Raw genomic sequence first — 25,045 nt, 5'->3', positions numbered from 1 at the left:
TTCGCCAACTTGCCGTGAGCCAGACAATTTAACCAAAGGGTCACAAGTGTCTAATTTAGGACGTGTAATGTGACAAGTGCGGTTCAACCCCTAGACGAGTTTGAAGCAAGACGTTTCGACGAAGAGGAACCGCATATGAGTCCGAACATCTTTGGGATGTCAGCTCACACACGCAGCAGCCGCCTACAATCCAGGACAACGGGTGTTGCCAGCAATGTCAGAGCATCAGCACATTCCGCTGTAGGCTGTGTTTGCATCCACACAGTGCAGCCCTGAGGCCAGCTGGAGTGCTGTGTAAGACTGCTTCAACAAACACACGTCAGCATGTAATGTCTCTTGCAGCGGTCTCTCCGCGATATTTTCAGAAATTTTATAAATTATATAACTCAGTACATATCTCGAAATATCTCTTCTTATCTTATCGATTCCTAAACTTTAATATACGATGATTATCAATGCAAAGCATTTTCAAGCCCTATTATTCCTTGGAGCGTCCATTTACTCCATGGAATAGCTCCTCTGCTATCTGCTTTCTCTTATGAAAATAATGAGAGATCTTGCCGATTAGCCGTGAAAGACGGAGAGGATGTATATGTATGTATTGTTGAGCTAGTCGCCATCTGGATGCGATTGTGTATGAGAAGGAATTTAATACATGAACTAAACTAAAGTAAGAGTGTTCGCTTATTATTTAACTGATTATTATTGACAGTGTCTGCTTACTACGCTGTGTTGCACGGGATCAGTGGGGAACGTCTGATTTACACTGGACGAACCTGCCGTTTTGTATGCTCAAGATATCCAGTTACTTCAAATAAATAGGCTAACACGGTCTTACCAGCAGATCTCCGGTCTACCCCATATGATCACCGAAAGTTAATAATTATTACAAATGTTTTCAGGAGATCGACTGACAATTTTCGTCGCACTGAGACTTCGAAATTGCTTCACTGCCTTATGGAATTTAAGTTAAGCTCAATTTAATCAGGATAGAACAGTATTGAACTGTGTGAATGTGATAAGGCTGCTTTGTGAATGAAAATTCCCTTAACATATGCTTGTTTTTACTATCCTGATCAGTGAAGCTAAATCAGGTTTTCAAATTTTAGATCCCACAAAAAAATATTAAAAGCACTACCACTGCACGTTCCAGTGTTAATCTGCCCTTTCGTCACGAGTCCTCTCAACCATCCTGACACGTAGCAACTTGGACTAGGCCAAGTCTTTATAGAGGGACAAATTTACTAACAGTTACGGCGATTACTTTTGAAATAATTGTAATGTAGTAGTCAGGGAGAGGCACGATAAGACAACGATTGTGGATGGAGCCGTAATCAGCTACCGTTGGCTACAGTAAACACATACACTTTATTTAAAAAAAAATAACTCTCAACAATCATTTAAAAAGATTGTACTACATTGACGGCTGAAGGCCTTACTAAGAAGGAACTAAATATTTTTGTCGGCTGATGGCCACACGCAACTTCATACTACGCAACAGCTGAAGGCCTGAATTACAAATGAGGAAGCAGTTACACATTAACAAATACTAAGATATTTTCTTCTTAAACAAACAAGACACTGTAACAAGTTATATTAACGGCTGAAGGCCTTATTAAGAAAGAATTGCAAATTATTTGCTAGATAAAAGGCCACAAGCAATGTTACATACAATCAACGGCTGAAGGCCTGATTAAGGAAAGTTCATAATTTTTCGTCGGCTGAAGGCCACGAGCAATACACCACGGCTGATGGTCTGAATTACCAATAAAGTGGACAGTTACACGTTAAAAATACTAAACTCTTTTTTAAACAATCTTAGCAAACTGTAACAAGCTATAGTAACGGCTGAAGGGCTTATCAAGACAGAATTGAAAACGATTTCTCGGCTGAGAACCACAAGCAATGTTACAAACAATTAACGGCTGAAGGCCACAAGCAATTTTGGAATACACAACGGCTGAAGGCCTGAATTACCAATTGAGGAAGGCAGTTACACTTTAACAAATACTTAGATATTTTCTTCTTAAATAATCAAAACTGTAACAAGCTATAGCAACGGCTGAAGACCTTATTAAGAAAGAATTGCAAATTATTGGTCGGCTGAAGGCCACAAGCAATTTCAGAATACACAACGGCTGAAGGTCTGAATTACAAGTGAGGAAGGCAGTTACACATTAAAACATTAGGATAAATTTTAAACAATTATGACAACTTGACCAGGTACGACGGAGTGATCCTCAGACAGTGCTCCCTGGATCGACCTGAGGAAGGTGACAACAGCTGCGTAAGCGGTGAGACTGCCAGCCAAGAGAAATTTTCAACTAAGGAGGGCAACTCAAACTAGAGACGGTTTAACCGCCGATCAACCTTCTAAGCAAATCCACCTAACGCCAGATAACCAGTCCAACGATGGAATAATTCCGGCGAAAGCGAAGTGACAGACAGCACTGCGTCTCCAGAATCCAGTGTTTGAAACACCGAAAGGTAGAAGGAACCACTATAACCCAGGTACACAAGGAAAACAATTATCCATACCCTCAATCAAGGAAGCTGTCAAATTACACGCCATGCTGGACAGCATCGGCAAGACGAGGAAAGTATGCTGGCGCAAAATACGCTAAACTCCAGGGCAGGTAACTGGGGTGCTATCGGCCAATAGGCAATAAGATAACGCAGGTTGCACTTCAGCAATGTTGTTGTTGTTGTTGTCTTCAGTCCTGAGACTGGTTTGATGCAGCTCTCCATGCTACTCTATCCTGTGCAAGCTTCTTCATCTCCCAGTACCTACTGCAACCAACATCCTTCTGAATCTGCTTAGTGTATTCATCTCTTGGTCTCCCTCTACGATTTTTACCCTCCACGCTGCCCTCCAATGCTAAATTTGTGATCCCTTGATGCCTCAAAACATGTCCTACCAACCGATCCCTTCTTCTAGTCAAGTTGTGCCACAAACTTCTCTTCTCCCCAATCCTATTCAATACCTCCTCATTAGTTACGTGATCTACCCATCTAATCTTCAGCATTCTTCTGTAGCACCACATTTCGAAAGCTTCTATTCTCTTCTTGTCCAAACTAGTTATCGTCCATGTTTCACTTCCATACATGGCTACACTCCAAACAAATACTTTCAGAAACGACTTCCTGACACTTAAATCTATACTGGATGTTAACAAATTTCTCTTCTTCAGGAACGCTTTTCTTGCCATTGCCAGTCTACATTTTATATCCTCTCTACTTCGACCATCATCAGTTATTTTACTTCCTAAATAGCAAAACTCCTTTACTACTTTAAGTGTCTCATTTCCTAATCTAATTCCCTCAGCATCACCCGATTTAATTTGATTACATTCCATTATCCTCGTTTTGCTTTTGTTGATGTTCACCTTATATCCTCTTTTCAAGACACTTTCCATTCCGTTCAACTGCTCTTCCAAGTCCTTTGCTGTCTCTGACAGAATTACATTGTCATCAGCGAACCTCAAGGTTTTTACTTCTTCTCCATGAATTTTAATACCTACTCCAAATTTTTCTTTTGTTTCCTTTACTGCTTGCTCAATATACAGATTGAATAACATCGGGGAGAGGCTACAACCCTGTCTCACTCCTTTCCCAACCACTGCTTCGCTTTCATGCCACTCGACTCTAATAACTGCCATCTGATTTCTGTACAAATTGTAAATAGCCTTTCGCTCCCTGTATTTTACCCCTGCCAACTTTAGAATTGGAAAGAGAGTATTCCAGTCAACATTGTCAAAAGCTTTCTCTAAGTCTACAAATGCTAGAAATGTAGGTTTGCCTTTTCTTAATCTTTCTTCTAAGATAAGTCGTAAGGTCAGTATTGCCTCACGTGTTCCAACATTTCTACGGAATCCAAACTGATCCTCCCCGAGGTCCGCATCTACCAGTTTTTCCATTCGTCTGTAAAGAATTCGCGTTAGTATTTTGCAGCTGTGACTTATTAAACTGATAGTTCGGTAATTTTCACATCTGTCAGCGCCTGCTTTCTTTGGGATTGGAATTATTATGTTCTTCTTGAAGTCTGAGGGTGTTTCACCTGTCTCATACATCTTGCTCACCAGCTGGTAGAGTTTTGTCAGGACTGGCTCTCCCAAGGCCGTCAGTAGTTCTAATGGAATGTTGTCTACTCCGGGGGCCTTGTTTCGACTCAGGTCTTTCAGTGCTCTGTCAAACTCTTCACGCAGTATCTTACCTCCCATTTCGTCTTCATCTACATCCTCTTCCATTTCCATAATATTGTCCTCAAGTACATCGCCCTTGTATAAACCTTCTATATACTCCTTCCACCTTTCTGCCTTCCCTTCTTTGCTTAGAACTGGGTCAATTCAGCAATAATAACACTAAATCCAAACTTACATCAAAGAGTAGAAGGCGGCTAACAGCTTCTGCCAACGTGACAGACTCCACTTGTTGCAGTTAGTCTCGCCAAGCCTGGGAGCAGCAAGACACAAACAACAGCGAGATCTTAAACAGCGTAGGTTTCACTCCTGGATAAAGTTCACTCAACTTAAAATGTCCTGGGTTCGGTCGTCGGCTGCAGTCCCTCGACACTGCCTGCACGCCGCCAGCGGTCTCAGCATGTCCTTGCGCTGCGGACTTCCTCGCTGCTCTGTCCGAAGCAGCACTGCCTGACACACACGACGACCCGGAAATACTAGCCGTGGCAGCAAAGATAGTACCACAGTACTGGCTATCGATTACCGCTGCTGCTGCCACTTGTGGACAAACAGCACTAGCAAACCCAGTGGCGCCATTAACACAAGAAGGAAACGAGATGCCACTACCAAGACCCCAAGTTACGAACGGCAAGAAAGCGAGCCCCCCATGGCTCAATAATGAACCTACTTTTCCATCTGTCTCGTTTTCATTTGACTGCATCTCACACGATTGTGGGACATGTCACCAGTTCCTCCAGCCACTAGCGCCTGTGGATGAGTGCCACTGCTTGTTTATTTAAACAACTCCTATTGGGCGTGACAAAGCTGAGTGGACCTTGTTCCAGACCTTCCTATCACAGAAAGAAGGTGAGGAGGTACCGGGAATCGAAGACAGGTACTTCCAAATCAGAGGCAGCAGCACTAACCACTTGGCTACAGAGGTGGTTGTAAGACAGGAGAATGAAGCTTGTTCATGGCTCAAATGGTTCAAATGGCTCTGAGCACTATGGAACTGAACTGCTGTGGTCATTAGTCCCCTAGAACTTAGAACTACTTAAACCTAACTAACCTAAGGACATCACACACATCCATGGCCGAGGCAGGATTCGAACCTGTGACCGTAGCAGGCGCACGGTTCCGGACTACGCTCCTAGAACCGCGAGACCACCGCGGCCAGCAAGCTTGTTCATGTCAGTATTTTATTATACAGGATGTTACAAAAAGGTACGGCCAAACTTTCAGGCAACATTCCTCACACACAAAGAAAGAAAATATGTTATGTGGACATGTGTCCGGAAACGCTTACATTCCATGTTAGAGCTCATTTTATTACTTCTCTTCAAATCACATTAATCATGGAATGGAAACACGCAGCAACAGAACCTACCAGCGTGACTTCAAACACTTTGTTACAGGAAATGTTCAAAATGTACTCCGTTAGCGAGGATACATGAATCCACCCTCCGTCGCATGGAATCCCTGATGCGCTGATGCAGTCCTGGAGAATGGCGTATTTTATCACAGCCGTCCACAATACGAGCACGAAGAGTCTCTACATTTGGTACCGGGGTTGCATAGACAAGAGCTTTCAAATGCCCCCATTAATGAAAGTCAAGAGGTTTGAAGTCAGGAGAGCGTGGAGGCCATGGAATTGGTCCGCCTCTACCAATCCATCGGTCACCGAATCTGTTGTTGAGAAGTGTACGAACACCTCGACTGAAATGTGCAGGAGTTCCATCGTGCATGAACCACATGTTGTGTCGTAAAGGCACATGTTCTAGCAGCACAGGTAGAGTATACCGTATGAAATCATGATAACGTGCTCCATTCAGCATAGGTGGAAGAACATGGGGCCCAATTAAGACATCACCAATAATACCAGCCCAAACGTTCACAGAAAATCTGTGTTGATGACGTGATTGCACAATTGCGTGCGGATTCTCGTCAGCCCACACATGTTGATTGTGAAAATTTACAATTTGATCACGCTGGAATGAAGCCTCATCCGTAAAAAGAACATTTGTACTGAAATGAGGATTGACACATTGTTGGATGAACCATTCGCAGAAGTGTACCCTTGGAGCCCAATCAGCTGCTGATAGTGCCTGCACACGCTGTACATGGTACGGAAACAACTGCTTCTCCCGTAGCACTCTCCATACAGTGACGTGGTCAACGTTACCATGTACAGCAGCAACTTCTCTGACGCTGACATTAGGGTTATCGTCAACTGCACGACGAATTGCCTCGTCCATTGCAGGTGTCCTCGTCGTTCTAGGTCTTCCCCAGTCGCGAGCCATAGGCTGTAATTTTTCGTGCTCCCTAAGACGCCGATCAATTGCTCCGAACGTCTTCGTGTCGGGACACCTTCGTTCTGGAAATCCGTCTCGATACAAACGTACCGTGCCACGGCTATTGCCCCGTGCTAATCCATACATCAAATGGGCATCTGCCAACTCCGCATTTGTAAACATTGCACCGACTGCAAAACCACGTTCGTGATGAGCACTAACCTGTTGATGCTACGTACTGATGTGCTTGATGCTATTACTGTAGAGCAACGAGTCGCATGTCAACACAAGCTCCGAAGTCAACATTACCTTCCTTCAATTTGGACAACTGGCGGTGAATCGAGGAAGTTAAGTACATACTGACGAAACTAAAATGAGCTCCAACATGGAAATTAAGCGTTTCCGGACACATGTCCACATAACGTCTTTTCTTTATTTGTGGGTGAGAAATATTTTCCTGAAAGTTTGGCCGTAGCTTTTTGTAACACCCTGTATATCAGTACTCCAACACACTTATGTGGATAGTAGCAAGAATTACAGTACTCTCTGCTTGGCGACGTGCACAGGCGCTGTTCCCGCACGTGGTGCTGGTGAGCTCGGCGTGTTCGTGGCTGTCGCCGCTGGCGCCGGTGGGGGCGCTGTTGGCGACTTCAGGGCTGGAGGCGGGCTACCCGCTGCGGCAGGACAGCGCCACGGAGTTCCTGTGCTACCCGCAGGGCGTCGCCCTCTACACCACCGTCGTCTTACCAGTGGCGCTGTGCACGGCCGCCAACGCCGCCATCTTCCTCTACTTGCTGCTGGTTGTCCTATTCCCTGTACGCCAGGACGAGGTTGACCTAGGAATCCGACGGTAAGCACCTTTATAACTGCAAAGACATTCTCCCTCTCCCTCTGGTAACTACAATCCCTCTACGAACTATAGGGTAAGGTAATGAATGTTACACTAGTGATCGGTAACTCAAAAAAAAAAAAAAAAGGTTCAAATGGCTCTGAGCACTATGGGACTTAGAACTACTTAAACCTAACTAACCTAAGGACATCACACACATCCATGCCCGAGGCAGGGTTCGAACCTGCGATGGAAGCAGCAGCGCAGTTCCGGACTGAAGCGCCTAGAACTGCTCGGCCACAATGGCCGGCTCCGGTAACTCCTTTCCCCATCTGTCTCTCCATATCATAAAGTTGTGTCACTCGCTGTGGTGTCTTCATAAATAAATAGAAGTATTTAACTGAGGGAATAAAATACTCATGATTATACATTCAACTGTAACTCAAAGTTACTAGCTGTGATCTGTTGTTGCATGAGTGTGTTTCAAACCACCCTTGGTAATGAAGCTATACAGATATGTTGTTGTTCTGGACTGCATGTGTCTGATTGAGCTTCTAACTACAGACACTTGAGATTGTAGTAAAAATTAATGATTATGCGGTTGAGTCCATTAGAAGATTCCAGGCATCAGGTTTATTGCCTACCAGCAGCTGTGTTTCAACCCGATCCTATTATAAGGAGTTCAGCTGTAAAATTTTCTTGATAGCTGGACCCACAGCCAACAAATACTAGTTAAATTAAGACTTTTTCCACTGAGGCTCTAACTTTATGTATTTCTTTTATTTGCTATTGGCCAAATTTCAACCTCATGGTCATTAAGTAGACATATGACCACTTTCTTATATGCAGATGTTTGATGCGGTTGAAACTGACCAATACCAAACAGAACTATTGCATAAAGCTATAGCCTCAGTGGGAACACGTCTTTATTTAATCAGTAATACAGTATACAGACATTAGTACCAACAAGAAATGAATTCTATATTCTCTTTAGACTCAACAATATTGTGGACACAATGAACGTTCACAGTGTGAATTGAAATGAATATTGGTACTACAGTAAAGAGTACCGGTACGGATGTGATGACTCCCTTCTTCGACTTGAGGGGCCCTCTGCTCGTCGAGTTCCTCAAGCGTGGAACCACAATCAGTGCACAGCGCTACGAAGATAATTTGTAGAAGACGATACGTTGTAGAAACTGCGACCCGCCATGAAGTCAAAACGCCGAAGAATGTCGTCAGACTGAGACATCCTGTTTCACTTTAACCACTGCTGCCCCCTTCCCGCCCCCCACCACACACAGCCCCCATCCCCACCCCGTTGTCAATCCAATCGGACGACGGCTGCGTTTCATGGATTTGATTGGAAGACACTGCAGCATCCTCCTTACAACCCATATCTTTCACCATGTGATTTTCACATCTTTAGTGACGCGACGAAAGACATGCGAGGACGTCGATTTCAGTCGGACGACGAAGTCATGACTTGATGCGGTTATGGATCCGTCAGCGGCCCACCGCGTTCTACGAATCAGGACTCGATCGTCCCGTCTGCCAATGAGATAAATGTCTTAACCTATGTGGTGGTTACTTTTGAATGGAACTATTTTACGGTCCCGTCGTGGCTAGTCTTCTGTTTTCATTTGACTGCACGTCATACATGAACTCGACAACAGTGAGAGGAATGGGCGACATGCTACTGGACGAAGGAGACGTAGAAGTCAGTTTGCGTCCGTTGAGTGTTAAGGAATATGTTGCAGTCTTGTACTGTTTTAGGTGTTGTGATCTTGACCACGCGCTCAAGGATTGCACATAAACAGGCTTTATGTGCAACAGATGTGAGGAGAAGGGCCACAACAGACCAGAATGCAAAGCAAAAGAGCCTAAGGAATGCTGTGCTCCACGCCAGAAACGGAACAAAAATGTGAAACAACTCTGAAACGGCCGGATGCTCCACGTGAAACTAATTACACCGCGGCAAGTTTGCCCGACAGGACTCCGGAAACCCACAGAAATACAAAACCCCAACAACAACATCGAATACTGAGGCGCAGCAAGCGCCGTGACTACGACAAAACCCAAGTACTAATTTCCGTCGGCACGGTGGAGAACCTGGTGGTGGGAGGAGAAGCGGAGACGTCAGACGTCCTCTCTGCTGGTGTTTACGACACCTGTGTGAGGGGGGGGGGGGGGGGGGGGGGAGCGGATAGCGTGGAAGCGGAAACGCGGCCGTCAGCATTACAGTATGAAAGGGTGCAGTTCGGATTCTAAACATGATGATTCCTAAATACGTTGGACTAGGAGGATGATATGCTAGCGTAAGGTGAGACCCGACATGGCTAGGAGGCTTACAGCCACACCATGTTGCAAATAGAGCCGCTCAATCGGCTTGAGAAGCTTAATAGGGAACTACTAAATAACGACTGTACGTGTGAAAGGCGAGAGAAAGAACGAAATGAAAAGGCTGCAAACAACAACGAGCAGAGTGCACGCCAATTATCTTCCAGCGACGAACTAAGGAAACATTACGGTAACATAAAAAGCAGATCATACGTTTGTCTCAGCAGGGTCTCAGAATGGAATCGATAGTACTTCCTTCACTGCGCTCCAGTCTTGGAACATAGTCTCTACGTCTGTTACTGGTGCATCAGACTCATGGCACCCCCGGTGCCCTTTGCTTCTTGTAACAAACCATAAAGTACCGCCAGGGCATTGACAGATGCGGCAAAGATGGAAGTCACCACCCAAAGTGCTTCTTCCTCCGTGGCCCCACATAGTCACTTGGTAGGAGCCTTGGTACGTCTTTTGCCGAGTAAAGGCACCATAGACAGTGCTTCGCCAGTGCCCTACAATCCAGTTCCGCTCATACTGGTGCCTCCGTAAGGATGTCTCCTACAGCCAAGTCCAAACCCTGTACCGCTGCAGTTGACGGCTCAACGGAAGTTAGCGGAAGCAACCAACAAGAAGACAACTAAACCAATATTAATTGTAGTAATATAAAAATTACGCTGGAGAGCCAAACAAAATGGTGCAGCTACCTAATATTGTGTAGGGGCCCCGCGAACACGCAGAAGTGCCGCAACACGACGTGGCATGGACCCGACTAATGTCTGAAGAAGTGCTGGAGGGAACTGACACCGTGAATCCTGCAGGATTATCCATAAATCCGTAAGGGTACGAGGAAATGGAGATCTCTTTTGACCAGAATCTTGAAATGCATCACAGATATGCTCCACAATGTTCATATCTGGGGAGTTTGGTGTTCAGCGGAAGAGTTTAAACTTAGAAGAGTGTTCCTGGAGATACTCTGAAGCAATTCTGGACGTGTGAGTTGTCGCATTGTCCTGCTGGAATTGCCCAAGTCCGTCGGAATGCAAAAGGGACATGATTGGACGCAGGTGATCAGACAGGACGCTAAAGTACGTGTCATTTGTCAGAGTCGGATCCCGAGTCGTGTCTAGACGTATCAGGGGTCCCATATTATTCCAGCTGCACACGCCCCACACTATTATAGGTTCTCCACCGGCTTCAACAGTCCACTGCTGACATGCAGCCGGCCGAAGTGGCCGTGCGGTTCTAGGCGCTGCAGTCTGGAACCGCGAGACCGCTACGGTCGCAGGTTCGAATCCTGCCTCGGGCATGGATGTGTGTGATGTCCTTGTCCTTAGGTTAGTAAGGTTTAACTAGTTCTAAGTTCTAGGGGACTAATGACCTCAGAAGTTGAGTCCCATAGTGCTCAGAGCCATTTTTTTGCTGACATGCAGGGTGCATGGATTCATGAAACTGCCTCCATATCCGTACACGTCCATCCGTTCGATAAAATTTGAAACGAGACTCGTCCGACCAAACAGCATGTTTCCAGTCATCAACAGTCCAACATCTGTGATACGGGCACAGGCGAGGCGTAAAGCTTTGTGCCGTCATCAAGGGTACACGAGTGGTCCTCCGGCTCCGAAAGCCAGTATCGATGATGTTTCGTTGAACGGTTCGCACGCTGACACTTGTTGATGGCCCAGCATAGATATCTGCAGCAATTTGCGGAAGGTTTGCACATCTGTCACGTTGAAGGATTCTCTTCAGTCGTCGTCAGTGTCGTTCTTGAAGCAGCAACGTCGGTGATTCGATATTTGGCCGAATTCGCGATATTCACGGTACACTCTTGAAATGGTCTTACGGGAAAATCATCACTTCATAGCCATCTCGGAGATTCTGCATCCAATAGCTTGTGCACCGACTATAACAACACGTTCAAACTCACTTAAATCTTGATAACCTGCCATTGTAGCAGTGACCGATCTAACAACTGCGCTAGGCATTTTTTGTATTATAATACGCGTTGCCGACCGCAGCGCTGTATTCTGACTGTTTACATGTCTCTGTACTCGAATACGCATGCCTATACCAGTTTCTTTGGCGCTTCAGTGTAGTTAAATAAGCTAGGGTCTCAATAAATATTTCAGACGCCGCAACGACTCTTAAAGTGACGAACGGACCGAAATGGGAATATTATCTGCTACCCTACAGCGGAGCAAACGGACAGAACAATATTATGATCCGAAAACTCACCGACAAAACTCGCACGCGCTGAGTGAAAGCACGAGTTAGGCTTGCAGAAGGCGAGCAGAAGGACTCAATAAAGTCAAAACATATAGGGACAATGTGAAGGGTCAGGGATGAGTGTTCCTCGACCTACCAAAGTCTTGAGTGCATAGCTACATCTATAGCAAGTATCTGTAATTAGACATCTACATCTGATGTATTAACAGATGTCCTATAATCCTATTCCTTCCGCTTGTCAGTGTTTTCCACATATTACTTTCCGATTGTGCACAGAACCTTCTGATTCCTTACTTTATCGGTCCACCTAATTTTCAACAGTCGTCTGTAGCACTACATCTCAAATACTTCGAGTCACTACTGCTTCGGTTTTCCCACAGTCAATGTTTCACTATCATACGATAGTACGCTCCACACGTGTGTTCTCAGAAATTCTTTCCTGAAATGGAGACCTGTGTTTGATACTAGTAGACTTCTCTTGGTCAGGAAAGCCCTTCTTGCCAGAGTTGTTCTGCTTTTTATGTATCCTTGCTGAGTCCGTCATTGTTTATTTTGCTTCCTAGCTAGTATAATTGCTTAACTTCATCTGCTTCGTGACCATCAATCCTGATGTTAATTTTCTCGCTATTTCTGCTACTTCTCATTGCTTTCGTCTTTCGATTTACCTTCAATCCATATTCTGTAAGCGTTACACTGTTCATTCTATTCAGCAGATTATGCAGTTCTCCTTCACTTTCACTGAGGATAGCAGTGTCATCAACGAATCGTATCATTGATATCCTTTCACCTTGAATTTTCACTCCACTGCAGAACATTTCTTTTATTTCCGTCTTGCTTCTTCGCTGTATAGATTGAACAGTAGAGGCGAAAGACAACATCCCTGTCTTACACCCGCTTTAATGTCATTACTTTGTTCTTGGTCTTCCACTCTTATTATTAACTATTGGCTCTTGTACATATTGAATATTATCCGTCTCTCCCTATAGACTACCTCTCTTCTTCTGGGAATTTCGGATATCTTGCACCATTTTGCATTGTCGAACGTTTTTTCCAGGTTGACAAATCCTATGAAAGTGTTTTGCTTTTTCCTTACTCTTGCTTCCATTATCAACCGCAACGTCAGAATTGCCTCTCTGGTGCCTTTACCTTTACCAAAGCCAAACTGATTGTCATCTAACGCATCCTCAATTTTCTTTTCCATTCTACTGCATATTATTCTTGTCAGCAACTTGGATACATGAACTGTTAACCTGATTGTGTTATTATTCTCGCACTTGTCAGCTCTCCCTCTCTTCGGATTTTTGTGGATAATATTTCTTCGAAAGTCAGATAGTATATTGCCTAACTCATACATTCTATACACCAACGTGAGTAGTCGTTTTGCTGCAACATGCCCCAATTATTTTAGAAATCCTGATGAGATGTTATCTATCCCTTCAGCTGTACGAGCGGTTCTAGGCGCTACAGTCTGGAACCGCGCGACCGCTACGGTCGCAGGTTCGAATCCTGCCTCGGGCATGGATGTGTGTGATGTCCTTAGGTTAGTTAAGTTTAAGTAGTTCTAAGTTCCAGGGGACTGATGACCTCAGCAGTTAAGTCCCATAGTGCTCAGAGCCATTTTGAACCTTCTGCTATATTTGATCTTAGCTATTTTAAATCCTGAATCTAATACTTGATCCCTTATCTCTTCTAAATCGATTCGTGTTTCTTCTTCTATCACGTCACACAAATCTTTTCCATCATAGGGGCCTTCAACGTACTTTTTCCACCCACCTGCTCTCTCCTCTGCATTTAACATTGGAATTTCCGTTGCACCCTTATCGTTACCACGCTTGCTTTCAATTTCAAAGAAGACTGTTTTGACTTTTTCACATTTTTGTGCAGCCATACACATTTTTAAATCGAGCGGGTGCTCCCAGCAACATAGACACTACAGTAACAAATAACAGAGCGCTCCATCAAATACAACAGCGGAAGAGGATGTGGCGGCCTACTCACAGCGATCGCAATATCACAGTGACAGGTATTCATTCTGACACTTGAATCCAGATGACGTCTTATCGTCGCCTTAACCTACGCTAGGGGGATTGGGAGAAGCTTTGTGACAATATATTCTCCATCCTACTACACGAAGTGAAATATAGTGTACAACGTAGGACTTATGGACTGACCGACTTCTGAAAAAGTGCGTAGTATTCCGCCATTGCAATCACCACAACTAAACCCAGATATAGAATATCGTGGATCGAGGAATTGGCTAGGACTGCACAGACAAATGAAGACTGCACGCCTGCCACAATGACCTGCGGCAGCTAGAGACAAGTCAGACATCAGCAATTTCGATAGGCTAAAGAACATTATCAGGAAGCCCTGTTGCCAGTTAAATAGAGAATTACGCCGACAAACAATTGAAATTCACTGGTGTGGCCCTTATAAACTCTTTCTCGAGAGAATAACAGTGACTTCAGCATCATCAACATTGAGACAGGACAATAGTGAAATGATCCAGCAGTGGAGGCAAATGATTGGATTTTAGCCCTCCCTGTCATACACATCCAATGACCGTCGAAGTTGAACACAGGAAATTGCGAGCACAGCTGGAAACACAGTATACGACGAACACGCGTGTCCACCCCTTCGCTTCAACCATTAAGAGGCTAAAGAGAAAGAAGGCTCGCAACCCTGATGCAATTCATTCAGAAGTGCTGCAGCAGATCGCACCGCAAAAGACCTCACGAAAGACGAAACTTCTTAATGATGCCCTCCGGACGGGACAGGTACCTGAAACATGGAGAGCGGCAATCACAGTCAGCCTTAAAAAATGTGAAGACTGTTGTGTATATAGTTCCGCGTAGTCAGCGCTTACACAACTTTCCCACTAGAGCGCGCCCCGCTAAGCACAACAGCGCAGGCACAGCGCTCGTCCGTCTCCGCACTACGAGATGGCGCTGACATAAAGACGGACCAAATTCTGCTTCCGCCTATCCGCGTATTAATATGTAACGCAGCCAATGAGATTGCTGCTAACGTAGAACCTTTTCTCCTCGCGGATCACACTCGCGCAGTGATATCTGAACGCGCGAGGTATTATAATGAGTGTACAGACCTTCGATTAGTCAGTGTGCATTTGTCTGCATCAGTCTGTAGCCAAGTTTCAGTCTGCGCCTAATAAGATTATCATATTCCTTTACATAACCATGAAGAGAAATGTATAGACACTTCGTCAAGTATCAGAGACATGTGAGAATAAGATTAACGTACCAAGGAACTTCAGATTGTCAATTGTAAATAGCATCCAGAATCAAGTTAAGTAAGGTTTATAATTGTTATTATCTAAATAAATGTGTATGAAAATTAATTAAGTCCTGTTTAAAGTTGGTCACCGTCAATCTGCTACTCTAAGCGTGCAAGTGGCAGTTCTATCGTCTGACTTAACGGCAGAAGATAAACACACCACGATAAGACCGCGAGACATATTGCTGACACTCGCCTACTTCGTTAGAGCGACAAGTCAAATAATCTGATGGTGTGTGTACCAAAGATCTTACAGTATGCACACCACAAAGATGGAATTCCGTCAGAACTCAAATGTTACCGACCGATTTTCCGCTATTGTCATTGGTCCAGAGATGAGTCCTTTCTGAACTCTACAGGTGCTCAGATGCTCAGGGGTCTGAGGTCACATCAGTTCAGATTTACACCCAGAAAATTGACAGATGACATGATTAATCAATCCATTCGAACAGTAAACAGAATATAAAACATTATGCGATATATAGTAGAAGCATTCGACAGTTTATGATGGCCCGCGTCTTGAGACCCGCAGTTCCCAGTGGCCCTACATCTACATCTACAAGGATCGAAATTCACACTTGAGTGCCTGGCAGAGGGTTCATCGAATCATTTTCCTACTACTTCTCTACCATTCCACTCTCGAATGGCGCGTGGGAAAAAGGAACACCTAAATCTTTCCGTTCGAGCTCTGATTTCTCTTACTTTATTATGATGATCATTTCTACATACGTAGGTGGGCGTCAGCAAAATATTTTCGCATGCGGAAGTGAAAGTTGGCGATTGAAATTTCGTAAATAGATCTCGCCACAAAGAAAACTACCTTTCTGTTTTTATTTTTATTTTGCGAGTTGTTTATAGCTAATTACGCCGTTTCTCGGAACTTCGTATCCAGGCCTATCCTTGTATAAACCTTTCACATTTCTTTGTTGCATATCTTCCGCGACTTCATTTTCCGTTGTGCACAGCATCTTTCTCTTCTTCTTCTGTATGGATGTCCCTAACATATAATATTTTTCGGCCATCATTCATCCCCTAATCTCATCTCATGTCCATCCCCACCTCTTTGGTGTTGGGTACGTGGGAGTTTTCATTCGCTTCCTGAGCTTTAATTGGGATGATCTCCAGCTTCGAAACTCTATGAAGTCTTCTTCTATCTCGGTTTTTTCACTTCCCAGCATTCCGCTCCACTTAAACAAATGCTTCTCACTATTGATCCATATAACCCTTTTTGTCTTTTTCTTAGTTTTATCTGACCAAAGGACGGTATGCAGCTTCTTGATTGCTTTTTTTATCTTGTGCTGTCTCTCCCTTACTTCTTGTTTATTGGAACCCTGACCTGATATTACGACCCTCAGATATTTATAACTCTGGTATGACAAAATACTTTTTCCAACTACGATAAATTCATGTATTTGACTTCCTATGAAGAGTCATCTTGTTTTAGAAAAATTTGTTATTAGTCTGGTCTTATTCCTATATAGCAGTCTTCACGGCTATGACAGAAATAGTCACCAAACGGCAAGCACGGAGTCGCAAGGTGATGACACAGATCAATAAGCGAGGCCTGTGGGGTCGATCTGAGGGCGCATTTTATGGAAAATTACCACTGAATCCTCGCTAACATCAATGGAAGGGGACGATCGCACACAAGTAGCCCCATATACTTTTTGTGATAGTGACCAACTTAAAAGAGCACCTTGAAATGAAACCGTCAGAATTACTGCAGACCATGAGCAATTGGTATGCTGTCGGCAGCGGTGGTCTCGCGGTTCTAGGCGCGCAGTCCGGAACCGCGCGACTGCTACGGTCGCAGGTTCGAATCCTGCCTCGGGCATGGATATGTGTGATGTCCTTAGGTTAGTTAGGTTTAAGTAGTTCTAAGTTCTAGGGGACTGATGACCAAAGATGTTAAGTCCCATAGTGCTCAGAGCCATTTGAACCATATATATATTCCTGGAAATTGAAATTAGAACACCGTGAATTCATTGTCCCAGGAAGGGGAAACTTTATTGACACATTCCTGGGGTCAGATACATCACATGATCACACTGACAGAACCACAGGCACATAGACACAGGCAACAGAGCATGCACAATGTCGGCACTAGTACAGCGTATATCCACCTTTCGCAGCAATGCAGGCTGCTATTCTCCCATGGAGACGATCGTAGAGATGCTGGATGTAGTCCTGTGGAACGGCTTGTCATGCCATTTCCACCTGGCGCCTCAGTTGGACCAGCGTTCGTGCTGGACGTGCAGACCGCGTGAGACGACGCTTCATCCAGTCCCAAACATGCTCAATGGGGGACAGATCCGGAGATCTTGCTGGCCAGGGTACTTGACTTACACCTTCTAGAGCACGTTGGGTGGCACGGGATACATGCGGACGTGCATTGTCCTGTTGGAAAAGCAAGTTCCCTTGCCGGTCTAGGAATGGTAGAACGATGGGTTCGATGACGGTTTGGATGTACCGTGCACTATTCAGTGTCCCCTCGACGATCACCAGAGGTGTACGGCCAGTGTAGGAGATCGCTCCCCACACCATGATGCCGGGTGTTGGCCCTGTGTGCCTCGGTCGTATGCAGTCCTGATTGTGGCGCTCACCTGCACGGCGCCAAACACGCATACGACCATCATTGGCACCAAGGCAGAAGCGACTCTCATCGCTGAAGACGACACGTCTCCATTCGTCCCTCCATTCACGCCTGTCGCGACACCACTGGAGGCGGGCTGCACGATGTTGGGGCGTGAGCGGAAGACGCCCTAACGGTGTGCGGGACCGTAGCCCAGCTTCATGGAGACGGTTGCGAATGGTCCTCGCCGATACCCCAGGAGCAACAGTGTCCCTAATTTGCTGGGAAGTGGCGGTGAGGTCCCCTACGGCACTGCGTAGGATCCTACGGTCTTGGCGTGCATCCGTGCGTCGCTGCGGTCCGGTCCCAGGTCGACGGGCACGTGCACCTTCCGCCGACCACCGGCGACAACATCGATGTACTGTGGAGACCTCACGCCCCACGTGTTGAGCAATTCGGCGGCACGTCCACCCGGCCTCCCGCATGCCCACTATACGCCCTCGCTCAAAGTCCGTCAACTGCACATACGGTTCACGTCCACTCTGTCGCGGCATGCTACCAGTGTTAAAGACTGCGATGGAGCTCCGTATGCCACGGCAAACTAGCTGACACTGACGGCGGCGGTGCACAAATGCTGCGCAGCTAGCGCCATTCGACGGCCAACACCGCGGTTCCTGGTGTGTCCGCTGTGCCGTGCGTGTGATCATTGCTTGTACAGCCCTCTCGCAGTGTCCGGAGCAAGTATGGTGGGTCTGACACACCGGTGTCAATGCGTTCTTTTTTCCATTTCAAGGAGTATATCCGGAGCAAGTATGGTGGGTCTGACACACCGGTGTCAATGCGTTCTTTTTTCCATTTCCAGGAGTATATATATATATAATATCTGTGTGTGTGTGTGAAATCTTATGGGGCTTAACTGCTAACGTCATCAGTCCCTAAGCTTACACACTACTTAACCTGAATTATCCTGAGGACAAACACACACACCTACGCCCGAGGGAGGACTCGAATCTCCGCCGGGACCAGCCGCACAGTCAATGACCGCAGCGCCTAGACCGCTCGGCTAATCCTGCGTGGCTTTTATATATAAATTACTGGATTTACTATTGGCACTTCGGTTGTCTATGCCTGTGGACACTTTCAGAACTCAAGTTAATAATCAAATTAATTAATCTGATAAGGTTCAATGGAGAGCTGTATCAAACCAGTCTCTGGACTGAAGACCACAACAACAACAATAACGATGAACCTTAAATTGCTGGTGTATCCATGTACCATCGTAATATATCAAAAACGTCAATAGTTGAGGGAGTATGGATGAGAACAGCTAATGACAAGTTTTAGTAATCCTTTTGTAACTACAACTAACTGATAAATCCTACATCAAAAAGAGAAACACAAATCAGAAAAGGAATGGTGTTTCATTGGCAAAGCATACATTGGGATGGAAGGCATACAAATTCTCCGCTGAATCCTTTTACAGCCCAGTCTGACTTTGTTTACATGAGTCCACTGTGAAGCCCAACTCTGTTCAAATGGAATCGACTACGACCAAGTATACCACAAACTATAGTCCACCTGAGAAATGGGAGCTGTGAATATCATTCAGCAACCTTACGTTGGTGGAGCAATACTTTACCCATTCACCTTGATTCAGGTGGCAGCAGGAAACGGCGCGCCGTGGGTGAGGAACAGTGCGCTGCGACAGATGTAGTGTTCTGACGCGTTCTCGAAAATTTGCAAACTACACGGTCCGGCGTTCTGATTATCAGAACTTCCCTATCAGAGCCCTGAAATCCCGGCAGATTTCAGTGGGACGGCAGGCTCAGGATGAATAAGTTCACCCTCGTGACATGGCAAGAAACAGACCACAAGTCTCACCCACTAGGGCAATACCTGAAGCTCTCTACAGGGGAAGACCAGAAGACAAAGGAGAACCATTTTCCAAACAGCCTCGGTACGGGAGATGAATTAACAAAAACGAAACCCCCCACATAGCACAAACCAATCCAACTATCCTCTACTAATTGAATCTCCCGTATTGACACCTCTGTTGCCAGGTAGACAACCCAGACACGCTGAGAAGAACAAGCCTCCTCTTTGCATATTCTAAGAGGAGCCAATCAGCAGCTCCAAATCTCTCTTGTCTGAAAAAAAGATGTTAGACTATAGACCGCATCATGTAGGAAGGCGCTTCTGCACATGGAGGCGGAGTGCTAAGGAGGTGTGGAGGGATGAGCACTGCACATGCACGGCAGCAGGGAGGGGGAAACAAAGTCCACATTGCCGAGTTGCGTTGCTGCGGCCACGTCAGGCTCATTTGTTTACAGTACATAGCATTATACGTTCAAATATATGAAGAGAACAGTAAAAGTTAAAACCAATTTCGATAAATCGTCATGAGAGAAATATTAAGCTTAACTTCTCCTTGGGCAATATGTCGGACATTATAGTCTGTGTAATTCAGAGAATACAATTTCCTATTCAAAAAGGCTGGGAAGTTCTCATTATTATGCATGCAACTGATGTATTGACAAACACATTTTTTTTAAACGACACAGTCTTAACCCTTTGCCCAAATTAATTTTTTTGTGGCTACACTGACGGCGACACAACGGCGACACATGGGTAAACGCAAAGCTGTGGGACGCCATTCACGTGCAAGGAAGTCAAATTTGTACATTCTTTCACTTGACTTGTATAAATTAACGAGTTACAAGAGATCAGGACGAGTCTGATTTATACTGTGCTTAATATTTTTGTTTTTAAACCAGGGGAAAATATCCGATTTTCTGCTGTTTGTACTTGGTGTTCTCTCTGTAATAGTTGAATTACAACTGGCAATGACCGACTTCGTAGCAGGGTAAGACAAGAATTCTGAATCACGTCACGAAACTGACAGTGTTCATTTCCAAACGTAGTCACTGCTGTTTCTCTTACATGTAAATACAGGTCTATTATCCGAAACAAAACCAGAAGAAGAGTCAGATTGCAGAATAATAATTTCAGATCCCATTCTTATGAAAACGTTTAAACTACCAGCACCATCACTCATGTTACAGCAGATCTTCCTGGAATGATTTCAATTGACCCATGTTTCATCAAGGTAATACACTGTTGAACTACTTCCTTCCCTTGTATCGGCAATCATCATATGCGATGTACACTACTGGCCATTAAAATTGCTACACAAAGAAGAAATGCAGGTGATAAACGGGCATTCATTGGACAAATATATTATACTAGAACTGAGATGTGACTACATTTTCACGCAAATTGGGTGCATAGATCCTGAGAAATCAGTACCCAGACAACAACCTCTGGCCGTAAGAATGGTCTTGATACGTCTGGGCATTGAGTCAAACAGAGTGTGGATGGCGTGTACAGGTACAGCTGCCCATGCAGCTTCAACATGATACCACAGTTCATCAAGAGTAGTGACTGGTATATTGTGACGAGCCAGTTGCTCGGCCACTATTGACCAGATGCTTTCAGTTGGTGAGAGATCTGGAGAATTTGCTTGCCAGGGCATCAGTTGAACATTTTCAGTATCCATGAAGGCCCGTACAGGACCTGTAACATGCGGTCGTGCATTATCCTGCTGAAATGTGGGGTTTCGCAGGGATTGAATGAAGGGTAGAGCCACAGGTCGTAACACATCTGAAATGTAACGTCCTCCGTTCAAAGTACCGTCAATGCGAACAAGAGGTGACGGAAACGTGTAACCAATGGCACCCCATATCATCATGCCGGATGATACGCCAGCATGCAATGACGAATACACGTTTCCAATATGCGTTCACGCGATGTCGCCAAACACGGATGCGATCATCATGATGCTGTAAACACTACCTGGATTCATCCGAAAAAAAAATGACGTTTTGCCATTCGTGCACCAAAGTTCGTCGTTCAGTACACCATCGCAGGCGGCGCTCCTGTCTGTGATGCAGCGTCAAGGGTCACCGCAGCCATGGTCTCCGAGCTGATAGTCCATGCTGCTGCAAACGTCTTCGAACTGTTTGTGCACATGGTTGTTGTCTTGCAAACTTCCCCATCTGTTGACTCAGGGATCGAGACGTGGCTGCACGATCCATTACAGCCATGCGGATAAGATGCCTGTCATCTCGACTGCTAGTGATACGAGGCCGCTGGGATGCAGCACGGCGTTCTGTAGTACCCTCTTGAACCCACTGATTCCATATTCTGCTAATAGTCATTGCATCTCGAACAACGCGAGCAGCAATGTCGCGACACGATAAACCGCAGTCGTGATAGGCTACAATCCGACCTTTATCAAAGCCGGAAACGTGATGGTACGCATTTCTCCTCCATACGCAAGGCATCACAACAACATTTCACCAGGCAACGCCGGTCAACTGCTGTTTGTGTATGACAAATCGGTTGGAAACTTTCCTCATGTCAGCATATTGTAGGTGTCGCCACCGGCGCCAACCTTGTGTGAATGCTCCGAAAAGCTTATCATTTGCATTTCACTGCATCTTCTTCCTGTCGGTTAAATTTTGCGTCAGTAGCATGTCATCATCGTGATGTAGCAATTTTAATTTGCCAGCAGTGTAGTTTAGGCTGTACCTATGTAACTTCTATGAACTAAAAACTCTCTTCTTAACATATCTGGAACCAACATCTTTTAAAATTCTTTACATTTTAAACATTCACGGTGGTGTCTGTTTGTTCTATACCGTGTCTCCCTACCACTTTCGCGCAACGACGCACTGAGTGTGTTTTTAGGGCATTGACTAGTTTGAACCTGGGACCTGTTGCTGGTAAGGAGACGCCAGACCACACATGACGTTTAGAATTCAGAATAGTTCAGTGAGTCTAGCGAAGATATAACCAAATACTAAATGATCTCAGCGTCAGCTCCACTGCACTCCCTGTAAAAGAATTTTAATACTAACTAAATTTAGTGGAAAGGGTTCAAGGCTTTCCTATTTTTAGTTAGCTGGTAAAATAACGTCGAAAAAGCAGTTAAGTTTACCATTGGAAATTTTATTCTACTCACAAAACATAGTTTATAAATTGCACTATTGATAAAAGGAGATGTTTTAATACAGGATGGTAAAAACCAACTGCATTCAACAAAAATGTGAACGAATATTCCCTGAATGGGTTTCCAAGTTCTACAAAGGATCGAAGGATGACCTATGCCATATCACATCTATAATTTAGGTTTAAATTAAGTTTCACAAAAGAGCAAGCTATCAAAATGGTCTACAGTGACCCTCAATTATCTTTAATTACTTACCTAACTTGTCGTAAATTACAGTGGCTGATGTGGCTTCTCAATAACTATATAACAGAAAAATTATTGCGTTTCAGATTTTTACTTCAAGTGGCAAATGTGAACACCATGAGTTTCAATTAACGATCGACACTAGTATTACGCAAAAAGGGGGTGTAATAGATGAGACTTCTGCAGTTCTGAGTGAAGCCTTATGCGCTCAAAAATGCGGCATCGCGTGCGTTCATTACCTTGTCGGTGTTTAGGCAGCGTCAGGGCAGCGGCGGGCAGCACAGCTCCGCTCACCTCGCCATCTCGGAAGCAACTCTCGCCTAACTTCTCCTTACTACAAGTTACCGAAGTTGGTTTAAAAAAAACTATTGACTGTGTCTTCATCTGACCAAACAGGGTCTCAATGTTAACCTTAAGCTCCGCCTACAAAACTTCAGTCTATCCAATGAGAAACGTTATACTTTTTGTGGTGGGGCTATGCTTTTAAAGTTTGCAACGTAACAGAGACGCGAAAATGTCTCACGCTAAAACCTGCAGCTGGTGTGCTCCTTTTAGCGTTATCGTGAGATCTATAGTGTTCTTCTGGAGGGCTCTATCTTTTAACATGGGCTGGAGGGTGGTCCTAATGTAACAGACACGCGAAAAAGTCTCACGCTAAAACTTCCTGGTAGTAGTGGCCTTTTTGTGTTATCGTCAGATCTATACTGTTTTTCTGGAGGGCTGTAGCTTTTAACATGGGCTGGGGGGGGTGGTCCTTGACGTAACAGAGACGCAAAACAATCTCACACTAAAATGTGCGGGTGGTAGTCTTAGAGGTAGGCTGGCGACGTGGGTGTCCAGTCCGTCCCTTATCGTAGGGCCTTCTAGCTTAACACGGTTCTGCTCTCGGCTTCTCGTTTCTCCCCTCGGAACTGCGTCGGTCTCACAGTGGGAAGGTAAGACATGCATTTAGGCATTCTTGTGTTATTCTGTGGTATTCAATTTGCTCACTCGTTGCTCGTATTACTTTGGTTAATTTAATGTCATGATTTATTCGGAGCTATGTGACATACTACTGGATTTGCTTATCATGTCAGGGTTTTCATGGAAGGTGTTGGATTTGCCTGACACCTTACAACATTGATGAAGCGTTTACCATTGAAGCCAATTTTCTCCTACGTAACTGTAACATGCTTTTTTGATGTCAGGCATGCATCATTCACATGGTACACTTTAGAACATCGTTGTTAAAACCATCAATTTGTGTTACAGGTTCCTTGCAATTTCGATGCTTTCCAGATGACACGAAACCAACTTTTTCTATGGTTCCTACAGCACTGATACTTTCGTTTACAATTCTCTTTACGTTTTTCTTGTCACCAAAACATGGGAGTCCGTTCTTGTGTCTTCAAACGTCAACAGCAGGAGGCCTGCTTTCAAATTCACGTTAGAAAAAGTTATAAATGAGGTAAATATTCCTCCTCGCCTGCTTGTGAATCACTTCACATTTATTGCACTCACTTGACTTTTTTTTAAATCGCACTTTAACAGTTACAGAGGGATAATGAATATTATTGGCTGCCAGTGGCTAGTGGAGGGACATGTGCAGAATGGCTGGAAATTTGGCCGCATTATTACATGATACGGACGTAAGGGAGGCGTCGTTCTCACAGCATGGTTATCTTGTGGCAAAAAACACCTACCTAGATGAGACCACAGTCCCTCATTTATAGAGAGATGTAATCTTTCTGTGCTGACTATTTCCAACTTCTGAAAGAATGCTGTTAAGCTACCCAGGTAGTCGCACCCATGAAATATATGTTTTTGCCGCTCACTAAAAGAGCCTGGCGTCTACTTGGCGTGAGGGGGGTTGCACTCTTACCTCTGCTAAATACGTACATGAAGCCGCTCTATCCGTACGTCCCAGCTTGTAATACCAGAAAACACGGAGTTTTATGACCTTCCCACCGTTTGCCAAAAAGCTCACATTACAGTAGTCTCTCTTAAATGGCTTCCTCCACCCACTTTTCGTCATCTGACCACCTTCACGGTGGACTGCCACCTTGCCCAGGTAAAACGTTTTGCTTATTG

At 44.9% G+C, this 25,045-nt stretch overlaps 1 protein-coding gene across 1 annotated transcript in view; it reads left to right on the top strand.

Moving 5' to 3' along the window:
* Window positions 1–25,045, top strand: part of LOC126336487 (uncharacterized) — a 237,498-nt gene that overhangs the window by 177,298 nt on the left and 35,155 nt on the right. Inside the window, exon 12 of the mRNA XM_050000230.1 lies at window positions 7,036–7,319. Coding sequence (XP_049856187.1) covers window positions 7,036–7,319 — 284 coding nt within the window. The remainder of the gene's footprint in view (window positions 1–7,035; window positions 7,320–25,045) is intronic.

This window comes from Schistocerca gregaria, chromosome 2 (genome assembly GCF_023897955.1).
Source record: "Schistocerca gregaria isolate iqSchGreg1 chromosome 2, iqSchGreg1.2, whole genome shotgun sequence".
Taxonomy (NCBI): Eukaryota; Metazoa; Arthropoda; class Insecta; order Orthoptera; family Acrididae; genus Schistocerca; species Schistocerca gregaria.
Note: the sequence above shows the minus strand (reverse complement) of the source record. Positions and strands in the feature narration are given on the sequence as shown.